Below are 14452 nucleotides of genomic sequence, written 5' to 3' on the forward strand. Positions count from 1 at the left end.
AAGTTTGATTTTCAGTAAAGCAAGGCTGGGAAACCACCTCAAAATGTGGATTGTGGCCACAGGCCCACAAGAAAAGAAAAAAGGAGCCGCTCCGCCGCTTTTCCGTTGCTTGTGTGACTGCGAGATGTGCCCGCCTGCTGGGAGAATCTCTATCCAGACCGGTTCCGTGCGCGTCCGGTGTGCCGTTGCGGCTCCGGCTCTCCCTCTTGGTTCCTTCACGCATCATTTCTCTCTCGCCCCCGGTTCCACACCTACTGTATCTTTTTAACACAGCCAGCGCGGATCCCCGATCCCCTCCCGCTCGCATTTTTCGACGCGGCAGCGAATTCGACTAGACTCTCCCGCCGCCCTGCAGCCCATGGACCTCCCGGTGGTGGATCTCGCACCTTACCTGCAAATCGCCGGCGGCACCGGGCCGGCGGAGGCGGAGGAGGGGATTCGCGCGCTTTGCGCCGCGGTGAGCGCCAGCCTCAGGGATACGGGGGCGCTGCTGGTCAAGGACCCCCGCTGCTCCGCCGCCGACAACGACCGCTTCCTCGACGTCGTCGAGCGCTACTTCGCTCGATCCGACGACTCCAAGCGTCTCCAGGAGCGCCCTCAGCTCCACTACCAGGTAACGGATGGGTTTGATGCAGTGGTAGGCTTAGGCTGGTAGCCTCCTCATCCTTCTGCTTCTTCTGCGAATTAGGTGGGATCGGAGGCTAGGGTTGGGGCAAAATTAAGTTCGACCTGCTAGGATCAGCAATACTTAGTATGTCGGATCAAGTTCTCTGTGACCCGCTGCATTATTAAATCGTCATCAGAATTCAGGCACTTAAAGATTGACAATCCAACAATTGCGCTGAATATATTATGTATGGTGCCTTCATTTGACCCTGTTAGTGATGATGAATTCCGGTTCTTTTTAAAATGGCAAGGTCGGTGTGACACCTGAAGGCGTGGAGGTACCTCGCAGCCTTGTCGACAAGGAGATGCAAGACAAGATTAAGAGTATGCCGGACGAGTTTCAGCCAGCCACCCCCAAGGGACCGGACCCAAAATGGCGGTACATGTGGAGAGTGGGTCCTCGCCCATCGAACACCCGCTTCAAGGTTGTCATTTCTATATGACCCTTTCAGTGTGATGTGGAAGTCTTGAAAGAATTCCACATATCATGTGTCGCCATTTTCCCCCGTTGTATACTGATTACCGAGTTGTGAGTAATCTTCGTGTAGGAGCTGAACTCAGAACCTGTTATCCCTGATGGATTACCAGAGTGGAAAGAGACTATGGATTCCTGGGGTTCTAAAATGATTTCTGCAATTGAGGTACACATCCAATGTGCATACTTCATCCTGAATTGATGTTTCCCACAAACTATCTATGTATGGCGACCATATGTTATACAATTATGTAAGTTGATTGCGCCATACTTTTATGAAGGTTGTTGCTGAGATGGCTGCGATTGGATTTGGCTTGTCAAAGGATGCATTTACCTCTTTGATGAAGGAGGTAATGTTGTAATTCTCTGCACTCAGTCGTTCAGTTGAAATTTGTAAACTTTTTCAAAATGCAAGGTATTCAAATATTGCCAAGTCCCAGCTCTTAGTCAAATTAAAATGCTTTGATGGGTTCAAGACGTGATATATATATATTTTTTGATTCATCACTGGAGGAATTCAAATTTTTGAGTACTAGACGTATTATTCACACTGAAGTTCATTAATCATCCCATTGACATTCCTCAGCTTTACTTGTGTTGCAATAGGGACCACATCTTCTAGCACCAACTGGAAGTGATCTGCTGCGTCACGGTTCTGAGGGCACTGTTTTTGCTGGGTTTCATTATGATCTTAATTTCTTGACCATACATGGCCGGAGTAGATTTCCAGGCCTGAACATTTGGTTAAGAAATGGTAAGAAGATGGAGGTGAAGGTCCCGGTTGGCTGTCTTCTCATTCAGTCAGGGAAACAGGTTAGCTTTGCCTTTTGCTTGATACATTTTAATTGATCCACACACATGGTTCAAGAAGGCTTATGCATATTGGTAGGTGTCAAGTATGTTAGTTTGATGATATTGTCTTCAATATTTATCCTGGCTTGTGAGCACTGATTTTCGTGAAATACATGATGCTGTCATCGTAGAAACCAACCACTGGTTCCATATCTGAATCTTTTCTGTAATATTAAACACCTGCGTGCAAGGATCTAAAAAACCCTAGATGGATGTGCTGAGCAAACTAATAGCTGGGCCATATTTCTAGGGTGTTTGGTGTGGCAGTAAAGTACGCAAAATGATACATCTCTCACTATCTTGGCGTGTTTCTTTCTGCACAGTTGGAATGGCTTACTGGTGGTGAGTGTTTAGCTGGAATGCACGAGGTAGTGGTGACCAAGAGGACAATAGAGGCTATAGCATTAGCTAAAGAGCAAAATCGGAGCTTGTGGAGGGTCTCGTCAACGGTAATTAGTCTCGATTCCCATGCTGTGTTTGCTACTTTCAGCTTTGTGATAATTTCCAGAGTCCTGATTTCTCCAAGAAGTATTGACTAACCGATTTGTATGTATTTCTAAACAGCTATTCTCACACATTGCTTCTGATGCGACGATCAAGCCATTGGGCCACTTTGCCGAAGCACCCAATGCAAATAGTTATCCGCCAATATGTGCTGGGGATTATGTCGAACAGGAGCTCGCGGCGATTAATCTGAAGGGGAAGAATGGACTCTAGGCATATGCAGGCTGCCGAATCTTATATGGTCAGAACGCGAATGCGATGGACCAAAAGCTGATACTTGTATCTTCATTCCCCTTTGCTCACATACATAGGTTGTCTCAGGTTATTCTCTGCGCGACCCATCTATGTCCAGGCTAAGTATGTTCATTTTATCCTCTTGTTAAGGTATAGTGGATGCTCTGATGTATACCAAACTGATGTCACTTGTGAAAATCAAATAATATCGCTACAATGGAAACCAAATGTGAGAGTGATATCTGCCTTGCTATATCTTGTGTGTGCGTGTGTGAGGGATATCTGCCTTGCTAGACAGACACAGCACTATTTTACTGGCCAAAACTATAATCCACTCCGCGCAATACGCTGTCACACCACGACGTGTTCTTCCTCATCACAAACCGACTAATCAAGATTTACATATGTACAGCGAGCCAGTAATTAAGACCGTAACTGTAAGGGCGTCAAAGGCTTTGTCCAGCAAGCAAGCGTTCATCAGACCCAGTTGTTGGGCAGCGAGAAATTGTGGAACCTGAAGGACGCGTCCCCTGCGGTGTCCCTCCCCTGGATGACCCCTTGCTCGCCGTCCGCCTGCGCCTGCTGGTCGACCCACGAGAAGGAGTTCTGCCGCAGCAGCTCGGCGAACGCTGGGGACGGCTGCGGCGTAGGGCACGGCCCGGGCTGGCGTGCCGGCGCGTCGGTGTTGACGTCCCACATGAGCACGTGGAGCAGGATGGGCCGCAGGGCGTGGCGGTGCAGGGAGAGCTTCTGGCTGAGCGAGACGGTGTCGAAGCAGCGGATGGCGCCCGACGTGGACACCATCCACGGCAGCACCTTGTGGCACGACACCCTGGAGATGACCAGCAGCTTGGACGCGCGCTTGGCTTCCCGGTAGAGGTCGCGGAGCCCCGACCGCGTCGACGGCGCCGGCCGGTCGCCGTCGTCTTCCATCACGGACGAGATGTAGAGGAAACCCTGCGTGCCCAATTCCCAAGAGCGATCGGTTCAGATATGCACTAGACCAAGCAAGCAGACCGGGGAGGCTTGTGTTGAGGCCTTGCCAAGCGTACCTCTTCGGTGCGGCTGATGGCGAAGCCGAGCTTGGTGTCGCCTTCTTCGAGGGTGATCTCCACGGGCATCTCTCCGGCGGCAGCGGTGTACCAGAGGCGCACCGCCTTGACGACGCCGATGTCCACGCCGTGGTAGTCCTCGAACCCGTAGAGGCTGGCGTTGGCGAGGTTCGGAAGGTCGGCCAGTGACCCCGAGTTGACCGTCGCGGAGGCCATGTCGCCGGAGATCTGCACAAGAAAGAAAAAGCTCAGATAGAATCCACACGAGTGTGCAATGCAGTTGGTCGGAGATGACCGATAATTGGATACCTTGGTGAGGAGGGCCTCGGTCTGGACGTTGAGGAAGGCGACGGGCACCCCGGAGGCCTGGGAGGAGAGGAACCAGGCGTTGGCGCGGGCGAGCGTGTCGTCGACGGAGTTGTAGCGGGAGTTTGCGCGGTCGAGCGCCGTGGGGAGGACGAGCAGGGAGAGGAAGCTGCTGGAGCTGGGCACCGGGAGCACCTCCCGCATCTTCTTCTCCCACGGGTACGACACGTACCCGTCCTGCAGCTGCGCCTTGCTCAGCGCGCACACCACCCTCGAGCTCCTCGACCCTGCATTGCATGCACCATCGTCAAGTGTGAGCGATCAATCAGCGTACCGTACGCGAAGCAAGAGTTTCTTCATCAAAGAAAGGACCAATTTGTCTATTTTAGGAAACGTATCGGAAATGGCATTAGATTTGCAGAGGGATTCTCGAAGCTCTCGGGTCAAACGTTCTGCACGATCGATCTGCAATTCGGTGGGAGTTTCTTTACTCGTGGTGTTAGTGCGAACAAGCTACACTGGGATGCAAGAACATGACTTGGGAGAGGTAAAGTCAATCGGCGAGTCTCCGGCCTAACTGCATTAAGATTTCAAAAGGACGATCACATTCAATAATCAGCAAGTGGTTGCCGCGTACGTATGAATCTAAATGCAGATTCCATTCAACGTGCACCGCCGGGTTTGTTGCCTGGAAGGTACGGGCATGAGAACTGGAGTAGACTAATAATTGATGTTTGGTAAGATCTGGCTAAGCATGGGTCGCCTGATCGGTCTGGACAGTGGACAGATATTGAAAATGTGTAGTACGGTCGTACGCACGAAATTTCAGAACCAAAATCTGCCAATACATGCGAACTATACTTATTTGCTAGGATCTTTTTGTTTATTCTCCCATACAGCTCAACATATATGGACCTTGATTTTTTTTTTGGTACACTATCACTGGTGATATGCATGGTTCTGAGATGCTTATACAGGAGAATTAACAAGAGTAGGAAACTTAACTATAACAAGATTAATCATTCTATCCTGAACTATGTTCCACACAATATAATGAACTAATTAAAAGAGCATCGCAGGTATACATGCATAATCTTTAGAGTGGAGACCCTTGTACTACAAGGCCATCTCCAATAGGACGCTTAAAAGCAAGACGCTAGGATCTTTAAGCAAGACGCTAGGATCAAAATTCCGGAGTTCAACCTGTCGGACTTTTTTTTCTAACACAAAAACTGACGTCGATGCTTAACTTCGAGATGACACTTAAGTGAATTATTATTGGTCTTCAGTTATCTAAGTGTCCCTGTAATAGTCCGCATTGCAAGGGTGTGACATAGACGTTTGTGTTTTTCTTTTTCTCGATACATCTACATAAGCGCTTGTGTTGGAGATGACCTAAGTTACGCAGGCCAAGTTTTTATATTTTGAACCAAAGTTACGCAGGCCAAGTTAACAGTCCAGAAACTTTCCACAGAAGAAGTCTAAACGCAATAAGAACAACAATGTTATCTTGGTAAAAAAAAAAGAACAACAATGTTATCAGCAGCCCCGACAATCCTCACTTGGCTCTGTCCCGTCGTTCGACGGATATTCTGATCATATCCCAAAAACGACGATCATATCCATACTCATAGAAGCGATATTTCTGACTCGTAGCTAAAACTGATCTAACTACATCCAAGCATATGCCTCGAGACAGTAGCATGCAACCAAAACATAATCTCGTGATTTGTGAATGATCGAGCACGCCAAAAACATTTCTATCGCGATCGCAAAAGAACACGATAAAGGAGGCGTCGTCTGTCAAAGCCACCTACTTGTGCCCAAAAAGTCGCCTGCAACGGCACGCAGGCGCAGCGCATAGGCGCCCTGCCCTTTATCGTTTTTCTAAAGTCCAGCCCGGCATGTAGCGAAAACTCAGGCGCGGACTTTTACTTTTCTTCCCTAATAACGCAAATCGCAACAAACCGAATTGAATTAACGCAAGTTGCTGGACTGATTGAGCAGAAAGAAAAGGACCGAAAAAATAAAATCTGCGAAAAACGAATAAATATCTGTCGATCATGAGGAAGAAGACGGTGCCGTGTGGTTGCAGGTTGCTGTTGTTACCTCGGAAGGCGACGCACTCGCTTTCCATGCGGTCGACGAGCCCGACGGCGTAGTTGGGGTCACGGATGGAGCGGAGCACGTACTGGCGGCTGCGCCCGACCATCCCCATCCCGGAGACGACGGCGCCGACTCCTCCGCCGCCGCCCCCGACGGCGGCCTCCTGCGGCACGATGCAGGCCTGCATCATGGTCGTGGCCGCCGCCACCTCCACGGTGCCGGCCAGCAGCTCCCCGCTGTCCCCCAGCTGCTGGGCCTGGGCCTGGGCCTGGGCGGGCCGGCGGACGCGCACCTCGACGGACGTGTCCCCGCGCTTGTAGGCGGCGTGGAGGAGCTTCTGGAGCGCGGCGCGGCCGCCCTTGAACGGCGCGGCGTGCGCGGTGGCGCCGCCGCGGGCGCCGACCCCGATGCGGAGCTCCTCGACGACGTCGCCCGTCTGCACCGTCTCGCTGCTCCCGGGCCCCCACTCCTCCGCCCTCGACCCGCCGGCCACGCACTCGATCGCCACCACCACCCCCGCCGCCGCCTGCCTCCTCCCGTACTCCATGGGCATCCCCCCTTTAATTCTCTCAACAGGAGCTCGCTAGCTAGCAACTCGTCCCCTTCTCGCACAGGATCGAGCAGCCAAATCGGCCGTGCGGTTTTTCCGCTATATATGGAGAAATCTATAGCTAGCTAGCTATGTTGACTTGCGTGGATGCTTCTTATTGCCCCGTCGCCATCGCCATCGCAACTCAGGCACTCAGCAGCCCACGCAGCGTCTTGCGACTTCACAGCGGGGCCGGGCGAGGGTAGAAACGCAGACGCTTTTGAGGAGGCGCGCGCGCGGTGGTGGATAAGAGAGTAGGAAGGATTTCATTTAAGGCGGCCGTCCTGGTGTGGCCCGTACACCGGCTGCCGTGGCGCATCGGACCGGACAACCCAACCGGGCAGGCGCATCGTGGCCGTCCGTCGCGACGTCTTTTTACGTCGTCACTAGCGGAACCGATGGCGTGGGGAAAGGTCGGGCCGGCTTTGAATTCGGACGCCGCTTCTGATGGAGATCGGGGCCGTCGGACTCGGATTCGAGCTACCCCGTGGCCGTTCTGGTGCCATGACGCACGCAGCGTCCGTGCACGCTTTCCACCCCCTCTTTTCTAGAAGAAGTTATTGGTCTATGTACTCATCACGTTTGGACTAACGGTATGCTTCGTTCGTCCTTCGAAGCTTAAAGATGTTAACTTTTCACAACTTGTTTAAACAATTACTAGCTCTCGCGCTCCGAGACGGCCTGAGCCTGGCAGTTTCAGTAGGATGCAATGGCCCCTTCTTTTCGGCCAGCTTGTTTAGAAGACAGTTTCAGCTGAATTTCTCAGAGCCGCTGTCCGGAGAAGCTTCTAAAAACTGTGATGTTGCTTTTTTTTTTGGTTTTTAGAATTTCAGCTTGTTACAGGAAAAGTCCACAATGCCCTTTGATTCATTGGGTCATACTAATTGATAATATCAATGTTGTCTACTGTTAAATCACAGTTTCACATTGTTCTACTCAGAACATGGCACAACAAACAAGCAATTCTTCCATTTAACAGCAAAAATTTGTTCGATCCAACCAAAATTATTGCACTAACCAACAACAAATAAAAAACAACAGATTGAGCTTCCGCCTGGGCAAGCTAGTCCGGCAGGAAAAGGCAACAGAGGTGGGGAGCGGGAAGACGGCGGGTCATGATGGGTCGACCGGCGGTGAGGGAGGATAGGGAGATGGCGTCGTGCTCCTGCTGGCCGGCGACGAGCCACTGGATCCGGCGCCGACAGGGGGACGGTGGCGGGCTGCAAGCCTAGAGCCTAGACGGGGAGATGTGGGAGAGACGAGGGGGCGAAGATGGGCCAGATGGAGCAGAGGGCGGCGCGAACGGAGGAGATGGGGAGGGCGGCGTGGACGGAGGACGTGGGGAGGGAGGCGGCCACCAGAGGAGGGCGGGGGATCCGGCAGAGGCGGGAGGTGGGAAAGGGAGGGGAGGAGACGCTAGGGGCGCAGCCGGCCTGGCAGCGGTGAGCATGGATCGGGAGGAGAGCTCGAGATCCAAATCAGGGGAGGAGGGGGTTCAGAACTCGGGCGAAACTGTTCGTGCGACGCTGGCAACTTGGCGGTGGCATTTTTAGCGTAATAACGGTTCGCCGTGGGGGTACGTTGGATTTGGGCGACCGGAGAAGCCCGAGAAACTGCTCCGGACCAGTTTTTTCCCACAGCCCACTTTGCACCGCGATTTGGAGGGGCTTTCAGGAGGAGCTGAGTAGACGTTTTCCCTTTTTTTGGGTTTCAGCTGTCTGGGACCTAGAAGATGGCCTAGAAGCCCAAACGAAGGGGCCAATACACGGTAGCGAATGCGAATTGTTCGAGGTGATTGAAACTACGAAGACGTGAGGCAACACCTTTGGCCCTGTGACAACAATCTACGAAGACTGCATTTTTGTCTGTTTGTAATTTTGTTTTTTTTTCCGAAACAAGTATACTTGTAATTTCATCGATGCTGCTTTTCAACATTGTTGGGTTTACAAGACATGAGTGTATTCGTAGAATGTCAATTTCAGTAATGAATTATATATTATATGACAAAAAGGTATTTCATTCAAAAGTTCTTTCGAATACAAATCTAATGGTATGTTTTTTCTAACTATAAATAAATATTCATTTGCTCAAATTGATGACCTAAAAAAGCGTGACGGCTTTATAAACTCGAACAAAGATAGTAATGGGGTTGCTCATGTTTTAGCGAGTAGAGCATAGGGGTCCATGACCAATGTTTGGCCAAATAAATCAACAGATTTCTTAGTGCACGCGTAATCAGTACGATGCATGTAACTCTATTCCCGATTAATAAGATACGCCGTTTTAGACTAATATTTGGTTCGTCGTCACATTATGTCATCGAACTTCTTTCTTTCCAAATGTTATCTCATTTGTAGTTTATCGGCTGTATTTTTAAATTCGAGCCACAATTTGCCTAAACACTGAGCCAAATATGCCTTAAAGCTGAGATACACGAACACGACCTTACACACCTACATGTGTGTGCGGCTATGACATATTCTACAGAAATCAGCAATAATTTGCCATTTCGTAGAAAATAATACTATAGTTTATTATCAAAGAGAAGCCGAGCTGAAAATCAAGCACAAAAGAGATCAACTAGCAAGACATAGTGGCCCCACAAACCATAAACAAGAGGACATTCAGGTTATGGTGCTCACGGATTGCAAAAATGAAGTTTTAGTCTCCAGTAGAACCTCTCCCGATTTGTATACTCCCTCTGGATCTGGAGAAAGACTTCAGGGTACCCTTGATTCCACGATTCCCATTCCTCAACTAAAGTCTTCTCTCCCACGGGCTGACGTTCTCAATGGAGCACCATAGTATTGGGATCCATTTCTCTCATGATGGCGCCGAATCTGAATGAATATTCATTTGAGAGTTGACATGGATCCGTGACATCACTACCGGAGAAAAATTCCAACGGATCAACTTAATTATTCTTCATTATGCCTTGCCCGTACTGCACAGAAATTTCCCAGTGAGTTAAACTTACGCGTGCTGTCGTTGTCGTTGTTACTCGGGCTGCAGGTAAATTCACCAATCACGAATCGCCAAAGTATTGTTTGGAAACCTTGACGTGTCACGAAGAAGTATACGGTTAGCTCTTTTATAAATGACCTTTTCATTCATGCGTACAAGTGAGAAACAGCCAAGAAATAGACTTGTCACGCCAAATTGCTTTGTTGGGAATAGCTTGTCTGCCTGAATTTGGAATCGTAACATGTTTTTATTGAAAGAACTCACATATGACCGCGTATAGCAGTACCATTACATTTTGTAGTGCACTCTCGTAAGGTTTGAAGACACGCTTACTCTCGGCTCGTACTATGAATAAATTCGTGAATGTCAGGATCATGATCATTTTATTTTTTTAGAAAGTAGTGACGTGTTTTATTAGACATCAAGGTTAATTATAAATCTGTTCTTGAAAACCTCGGCACAATGCCAAACTTCGCTCACCGTTGATCTTTATTGTCACCATGGCACCATTCAAAGAAGGGTGACGGCGGCAAAGACGCCCAAAATATGAAGTATCATCATCAGAAGCAACGCTTCTTTTTTAAGACGATGAACTAGATCACCACACGACGATGTGCCTATCGGATCCCACCAACGCCGTGTTCATCCAAATGTGCCTAAGAACAATAAAAAAGAACACCAAAAAGCAACAATATCTTTTGCGGTGATCACCGTTGTGGCCACATGAGTGGACATCCCGCACTAGCAACAAAAACCTAAGGTCGACATAATTGAAGGCCAAGGAGAAGATCGAGACATTTGCTTCACAACATCGCCGATTAGAGTGCCGCTGAGGTGATGGAAGAACAAATTCAATTTATTATGTGCCGTCCTTGACACCGATGCGACATCTCTAGGAACACTTAAGTCTACCCTACTGCAGTTTAGAGTTCCCATTCTCACCCGACTGCGAAGCGGCAGAGTTTAGGGGACAAGAACCTTTGGTCGCTGCTTTCACCTGTAAGTTGGCAAATAGGTGAACCACCTTCACTATTGTAAATGTCTCCTCCTGAATTGATCATTATCGCCGTACATAATTGTGTTTTTGTCATATTTAGATCAACAAAGTTTTTCTAGTCGAGCCTCACCGGATAGGAGCTCTATTCCAACTACTCCGTAAGTTTTTCTAAGGATCCTCCAGCTTGTTTTGAATCCCACTTCTTTTCATGGAATAGTAACATTTGAACCCATCTTTTTTTTTGACAGCATCTTGAACCCATCTTAATCTCGTAAGCCTAAACATGCTTTGTCTTGACCTACAGTACAAAGAAAACAAATGACCATGGTGGATCGAGAGCGTTGATGCGCCATCCAACTGCCCGTGCTCCGTGCAGCACACTGAAAAATGAAGAGAAACAGGGTCACTTGTCCCCCCACACTTCTCCGAGCTTCAGTTCCGACTCCCGAGCTCTCGAACCCAGATGGCATCCTCCTCACCGGAACCCGCCGCCGCCGCCGAAGCCGACGGCTCCGTCCAAATCCGTCGCCTAGAGATCGCCGACCGAGAGAAGGGCTTCCTTTCCCTCCTCTCGCAGCTCTCCTCGTGCCCGGACCTCACCGCGTCCCAGTTCGCCGGGTGCTTCAACGACCTCGCGGCCCTCGGCGACGACCACGTCATCCTCGTGGCCGAGGACCCCTCCGCCGCCCCGGAACAGCGGATCCTTTCCACGGGGTGCCTCTTCGTGGAGCGCAAGTTCCTCCGCGGCTGCGGCAAGGTGGGGCACGTGGAGGACATCGTGGTCGACGCCGCCGCGCGCGGGCGAGGCCTCGGGCTCCGCGTCGTGCGCCGCCTCGTGGAGATCGCGAAGGAAGCAGGCTGCTACAAGGTCATCCTGGACTGTACCCCCGAGCTGCGCGCGTACTACGCCAAATGCGGCTTCGTGGAGAAGGGGATTCAAATGGCCGTGTACTTCTGATCCTTAGGTAGCACAATACTGCATTTCTTTGTCTCAGTTCATCCTTAACTTTGGCTGTAGTAATTTGGTGTCAGTATTACTGAATTTGTATATTTGTGATTCAGAGTGTTGTCTGGATTTCCAAACTTTGGCTTCGGCTTGCTTCTACTCCTTCAACGAAAAATTAGCTAGCAATCTGCTATTTTTATAGAGAGAAAAAAAGTGGATGCTATACTCTCTGATTAACTGGTACAGATCTTAAATTACCTAATACCTAGCTATTTCAGTCAACAGGCTGTGTGGCTAAGCAATTTCAATCTGTGCTGAAACAGTGAAGGAATGAAATCATTTACGGTTAATCCTAGATGGTAATTCACAGTAAAAGCATAGTAACTGGTCGAAGCTGTTAGCATGCTTTGGTTAATCAATTTCAATTCATTATGCGCATTTACCAAATAGGCTAACGTGGACACAAGCATGCCTATTCCTTTAACTCATCTATATCTTCGGTATCACCGTCTCAGCAGTGTAGTGATTGTAGCTGAAATATGAGCTTTTGATACTGAGCCTCCTGAGGTTATTCTTTTAGCAAGCGATCAGTTGACGCTCTGTCTATAATCAACATGCATTTCTCCAAGATTTCAGACATTTGGTGAAGTCCATGCCACAATAGATTCAGCTGTATGATATTGCTAGGGTACCAGAGATAAGATACACAGTGCATTTGCAGGAAATCAATAATTAGCAATTGCTTGCTTAACAATGATTTCCAAGATAGTTTGACTACTGGAAAGCTTGAAACTGATGTATATGGTTTCTGGAATTCATATTCATACAATTTTCCCTTACATTTTCTGCACTGAGTGAGTGCTATCCTCTACTCTGGACCTGGCCACAGGTTGAACCTGGAACTGAAGTTTACCAAGTCATTTTATCTCCTTAGCATTCGGCACACATCGTATTATAGAGTGTGACTTAATTTCTTGGTACATAAAAGGTTATTGGAAACTAATTTGTTACAGCACCACATGAAGACTTATCATCTTTACTCCAATCTGTCGTCCCAATCTCTAGGTTGTGTGGAATCGTACATCTTGCAACAGATCCTTCTAGTCTATTACTGCGTTGCATTCCTGATACATATATATAATTATGTTGTTTCAATTTTTATTTGGTTTGCATGTCATTCCAACTTTTGCTTACCAGGGTAGCAGTAAAGGCATGACAGAATTATCCAAGTAAACAGTTGTTTTAGGCTCCCAGGTGCCAGGGCTATTTCAAATTTGAAAACCAAAATTCTGTCTTTCTTTTTTAAATGTATCTACAGATGACCATACAACCCTATAAAGTTTCATGAACAAATATTTTTATGTGTGTACTGCACAAAACAAATATGACTGCTATTATAGATCCACATATTTGTTTTCTTTTGTAGCACACAAATGAACATACATATTTATTAACGGAGATTTACAGGTATGCATGAAACATATGCATGTACGTAGTGTTTTTGAAAATTCAACACTAAGAAATAAGAATTCTGTATTTTGAAAATATAGGGAGTCCTGGAATTTGGGAGCCAAACGTCTGGACTCTTGTATTGCCCAATAAGAATAAGAATCTACAAATTTGCTTCTATATTTGTCATTCAATATTGAAAATAGGGAAATCCTGCTTCACTAGTTTATTTTGTGTTTGATTACACGGGATCTAATAATTCCGAGATCTAATATATAACTTCATCTTCTTGACACAGGAAATACATGGCTTATGGTTGAGGATACTATATCAATAGCTGATACTATTGTTTCTGACATACATCCAAAAAATTCTTACAGTCGATGACATGCCCCTGAAACCTGGTGCTGTGGTTTTTATGTTACTGAATTGCAAAGCTTCCTAGGAGGCTGGAGCAATGTATTCTGTCAGAGAAACCAACTTTTATCATAAAATGTGGTGAGAAGGGAAGCGGAATTGTGGAAACGACGGCATCAAATCACAATGGATCATATGATTTCATGTTTAACCGATAGTTTTAGGTTTCACCCCAACTGCCTGTGTGCCCACCAGGATGGAGTCTCGTTGACCTGGTTTACCAATGGTTGCGAACTTGTAATCTTTTTTACTTGTGGAAGACTTGAAGGGGATCGATTTCATGATGAGGCGATGGCTATTTTCATAGCTAAAAGGATTCCAGAACTGTCGCAATACGGATGTGAAGTAGGGTTTGGAAGACAAGTGCATCTTAAATCATATTACTGGTTACCAAAACCAATTAAGAATTGTGAACTGAAGATGTCAATCTATGTTTCGCATCATCAGCACTTCAGGGAATATTTATACTCCCTCCAATCCATATTAGTTGCCGAAATATTACATGTATCTAGACACTTTTTAAGCATATATACATTCATATTTGGAAAAATTTAAGACAACCAATATGGATTGGAGTATTGAATGTTAGAACAATGTTCCATTCTCCTGGAGGAATTTTACAATGCTGTCTAGCGATTCTAGATATCAAAGTAGGAGAAAATTTAATAAATCGTGCTGATTAATGGGCCACCGAATTTGCTTCGCATCAGCAGCGCCCATATTTCATTCTTGCAAATTTCCAGGCAAGATGATAGCAGTACTGAAAATATTCATTACGAGTAGATCATTCGACGAAAACACAAATTTCATTCTCCAATCTAGCCTGTCACTTTAGAAATACAGCACTATCTACTTAGATTAACGGAGATGGACATGTTTTTTTTTTCACATTTTA

At 47.5% G+C, this 14452-nt stretch overlaps 3 protein-coding genes across 3 annotated transcripts; 2 read left to right on the plus strand and 1 right to left on the minus strand.

Moving 5' to 3' along the window:
• Positions 1 to 187: 187 nt before the first annotated feature.
• LOC100837486 lies at positions 188 to 2959 on the plus strand. Its single transcript, XM_003570193.4, has 7 exons — positions 188 to 613; positions 918 to 1091; positions 1215 to 1307; positions 1423 to 1491; positions 1748 to 1954; positions 2317 to 2442; positions 2558 to 2959. The coding sequence occupies exons 1-7, from the start codon at positions 359 to 361 to the stop codon at positions 2708 to 2710; spliced, it is 1077 nt and encodes a 358-aa protein (XP_003570241.1). The 5' UTR covers positions 188 to 358; the 3' UTR covers positions 2711 to 2959.
• A 2-nt stretch (positions 2960 to 2961) lies between these two features.
• On the minus strand, positions 2962 to 7039 carry LOC100837179. Its single transcript, XM_003570192.4, has 4 exons — positions 6199 to 7039; positions 4093 to 4376; positions 3784 to 4011; positions 2962 to 3688 (listed from the first exon to the last, which is right to left on the minus strand). Exons 1-4 carry the CDS (start codon positions 6746 to 6748, stop codon positions 3209 to 3211), a joined length of 1542 nt encoding a protein of 513 aa, XP_003570240.1. The 5' UTR covers positions 6749 to 7039; the 3' UTR covers positions 2962 to 3208.
• A 4085-nt stretch (positions 7040 to 11124) lies between these two features.
• LOC100839517 (probable glucosamine 6-phosphate N-acetyltransferase 2) lies at positions 11125 to 13965 on the plus strand. The gene is made up of 2 exons (XM_003570201.4): positions 11125 to 11710; positions 13439 to 13965. Exon 1 carries the CDS (start codon positions 11209 to 11211, stop codon positions 11701 to 11703), a length of 495 nt encoding a protein of 164 aa, XP_003570249.1. The 5' UTR covers positions 11125 to 11208; the 3' UTR covers positions 11704 to 11710; positions 13439 to 13965.
• The last annotated feature ends 487 nt before the right edge of the window (positions 13966 to 14452 follow it).

Source organism: Brachypodium distachyon, chromosome 3, assembly GCF_000005505.3.
Source record: "Brachypodium distachyon strain Bd21 chromosome 3, Brachypodium_distachyon_v3.0, whole genome shotgun sequence".
In the NCBI taxonomy this organism is placed as follows: domain Eukaryota; kingdom Viridiplantae; phylum Streptophyta; class Magnoliopsida; order Poales; family Poaceae; genus Brachypodium; species Brachypodium distachyon.

Excerpts from the sequence above, each read along its gene's own strand:
- LOC100839517 (XM_003570201.4), top strand. The coding sequence starts at position 11,209 with ATGGCATCCTCCTCACCGGAACCCGCCGCCGCCGCCGAAGCCGACGGC.
- LOC100837486 (XM_003570193.4), top strand. The coding sequence starts at position 359 with ATGGACCTCCCGGTGGTGGATCTCGCACCTTACCTGCAAATCGCCGGC. Across the intron at positions 614-917 it reads GCCCTCAGCTCCACTACCAG|GTCGGTGTGACACCTGAAGG; the intron begins GTAACGGATGGG and ends TAAAATGGCAAG. Across the intron at positions 1,955-2,316 it reads TCATTCAGTCAGGGAAACAG|TTGGAATGGCTTACTGGTGG; the intron begins GTTAGCTTTGCC and ends CTTTCTGCACAG.
- LOC100837179 (XM_003570192.4), bottom strand. The coding sequence starts at position 6,748 with ATGCCCATGGAGTACGGGAGGAGGCAGGCGGCGGCGGGGGTGGTGGTG. Across the intron at positions 4,377-6,198 it reads CGAGTGCGTCGCCTTCCGAG|GGTCGAGGAGCTCGAGGGTG; the intron begins GTAACAACAGCA and ends CATGCAATGCAG. Across the intron at positions 4,012-4,092 it reads CCGAGGCCCTCCTCACCAAG|ATCTCCGGCGACATGGCCTC; the intron begins GTATCCAATTAT and ends TTTCTTGTGCAG.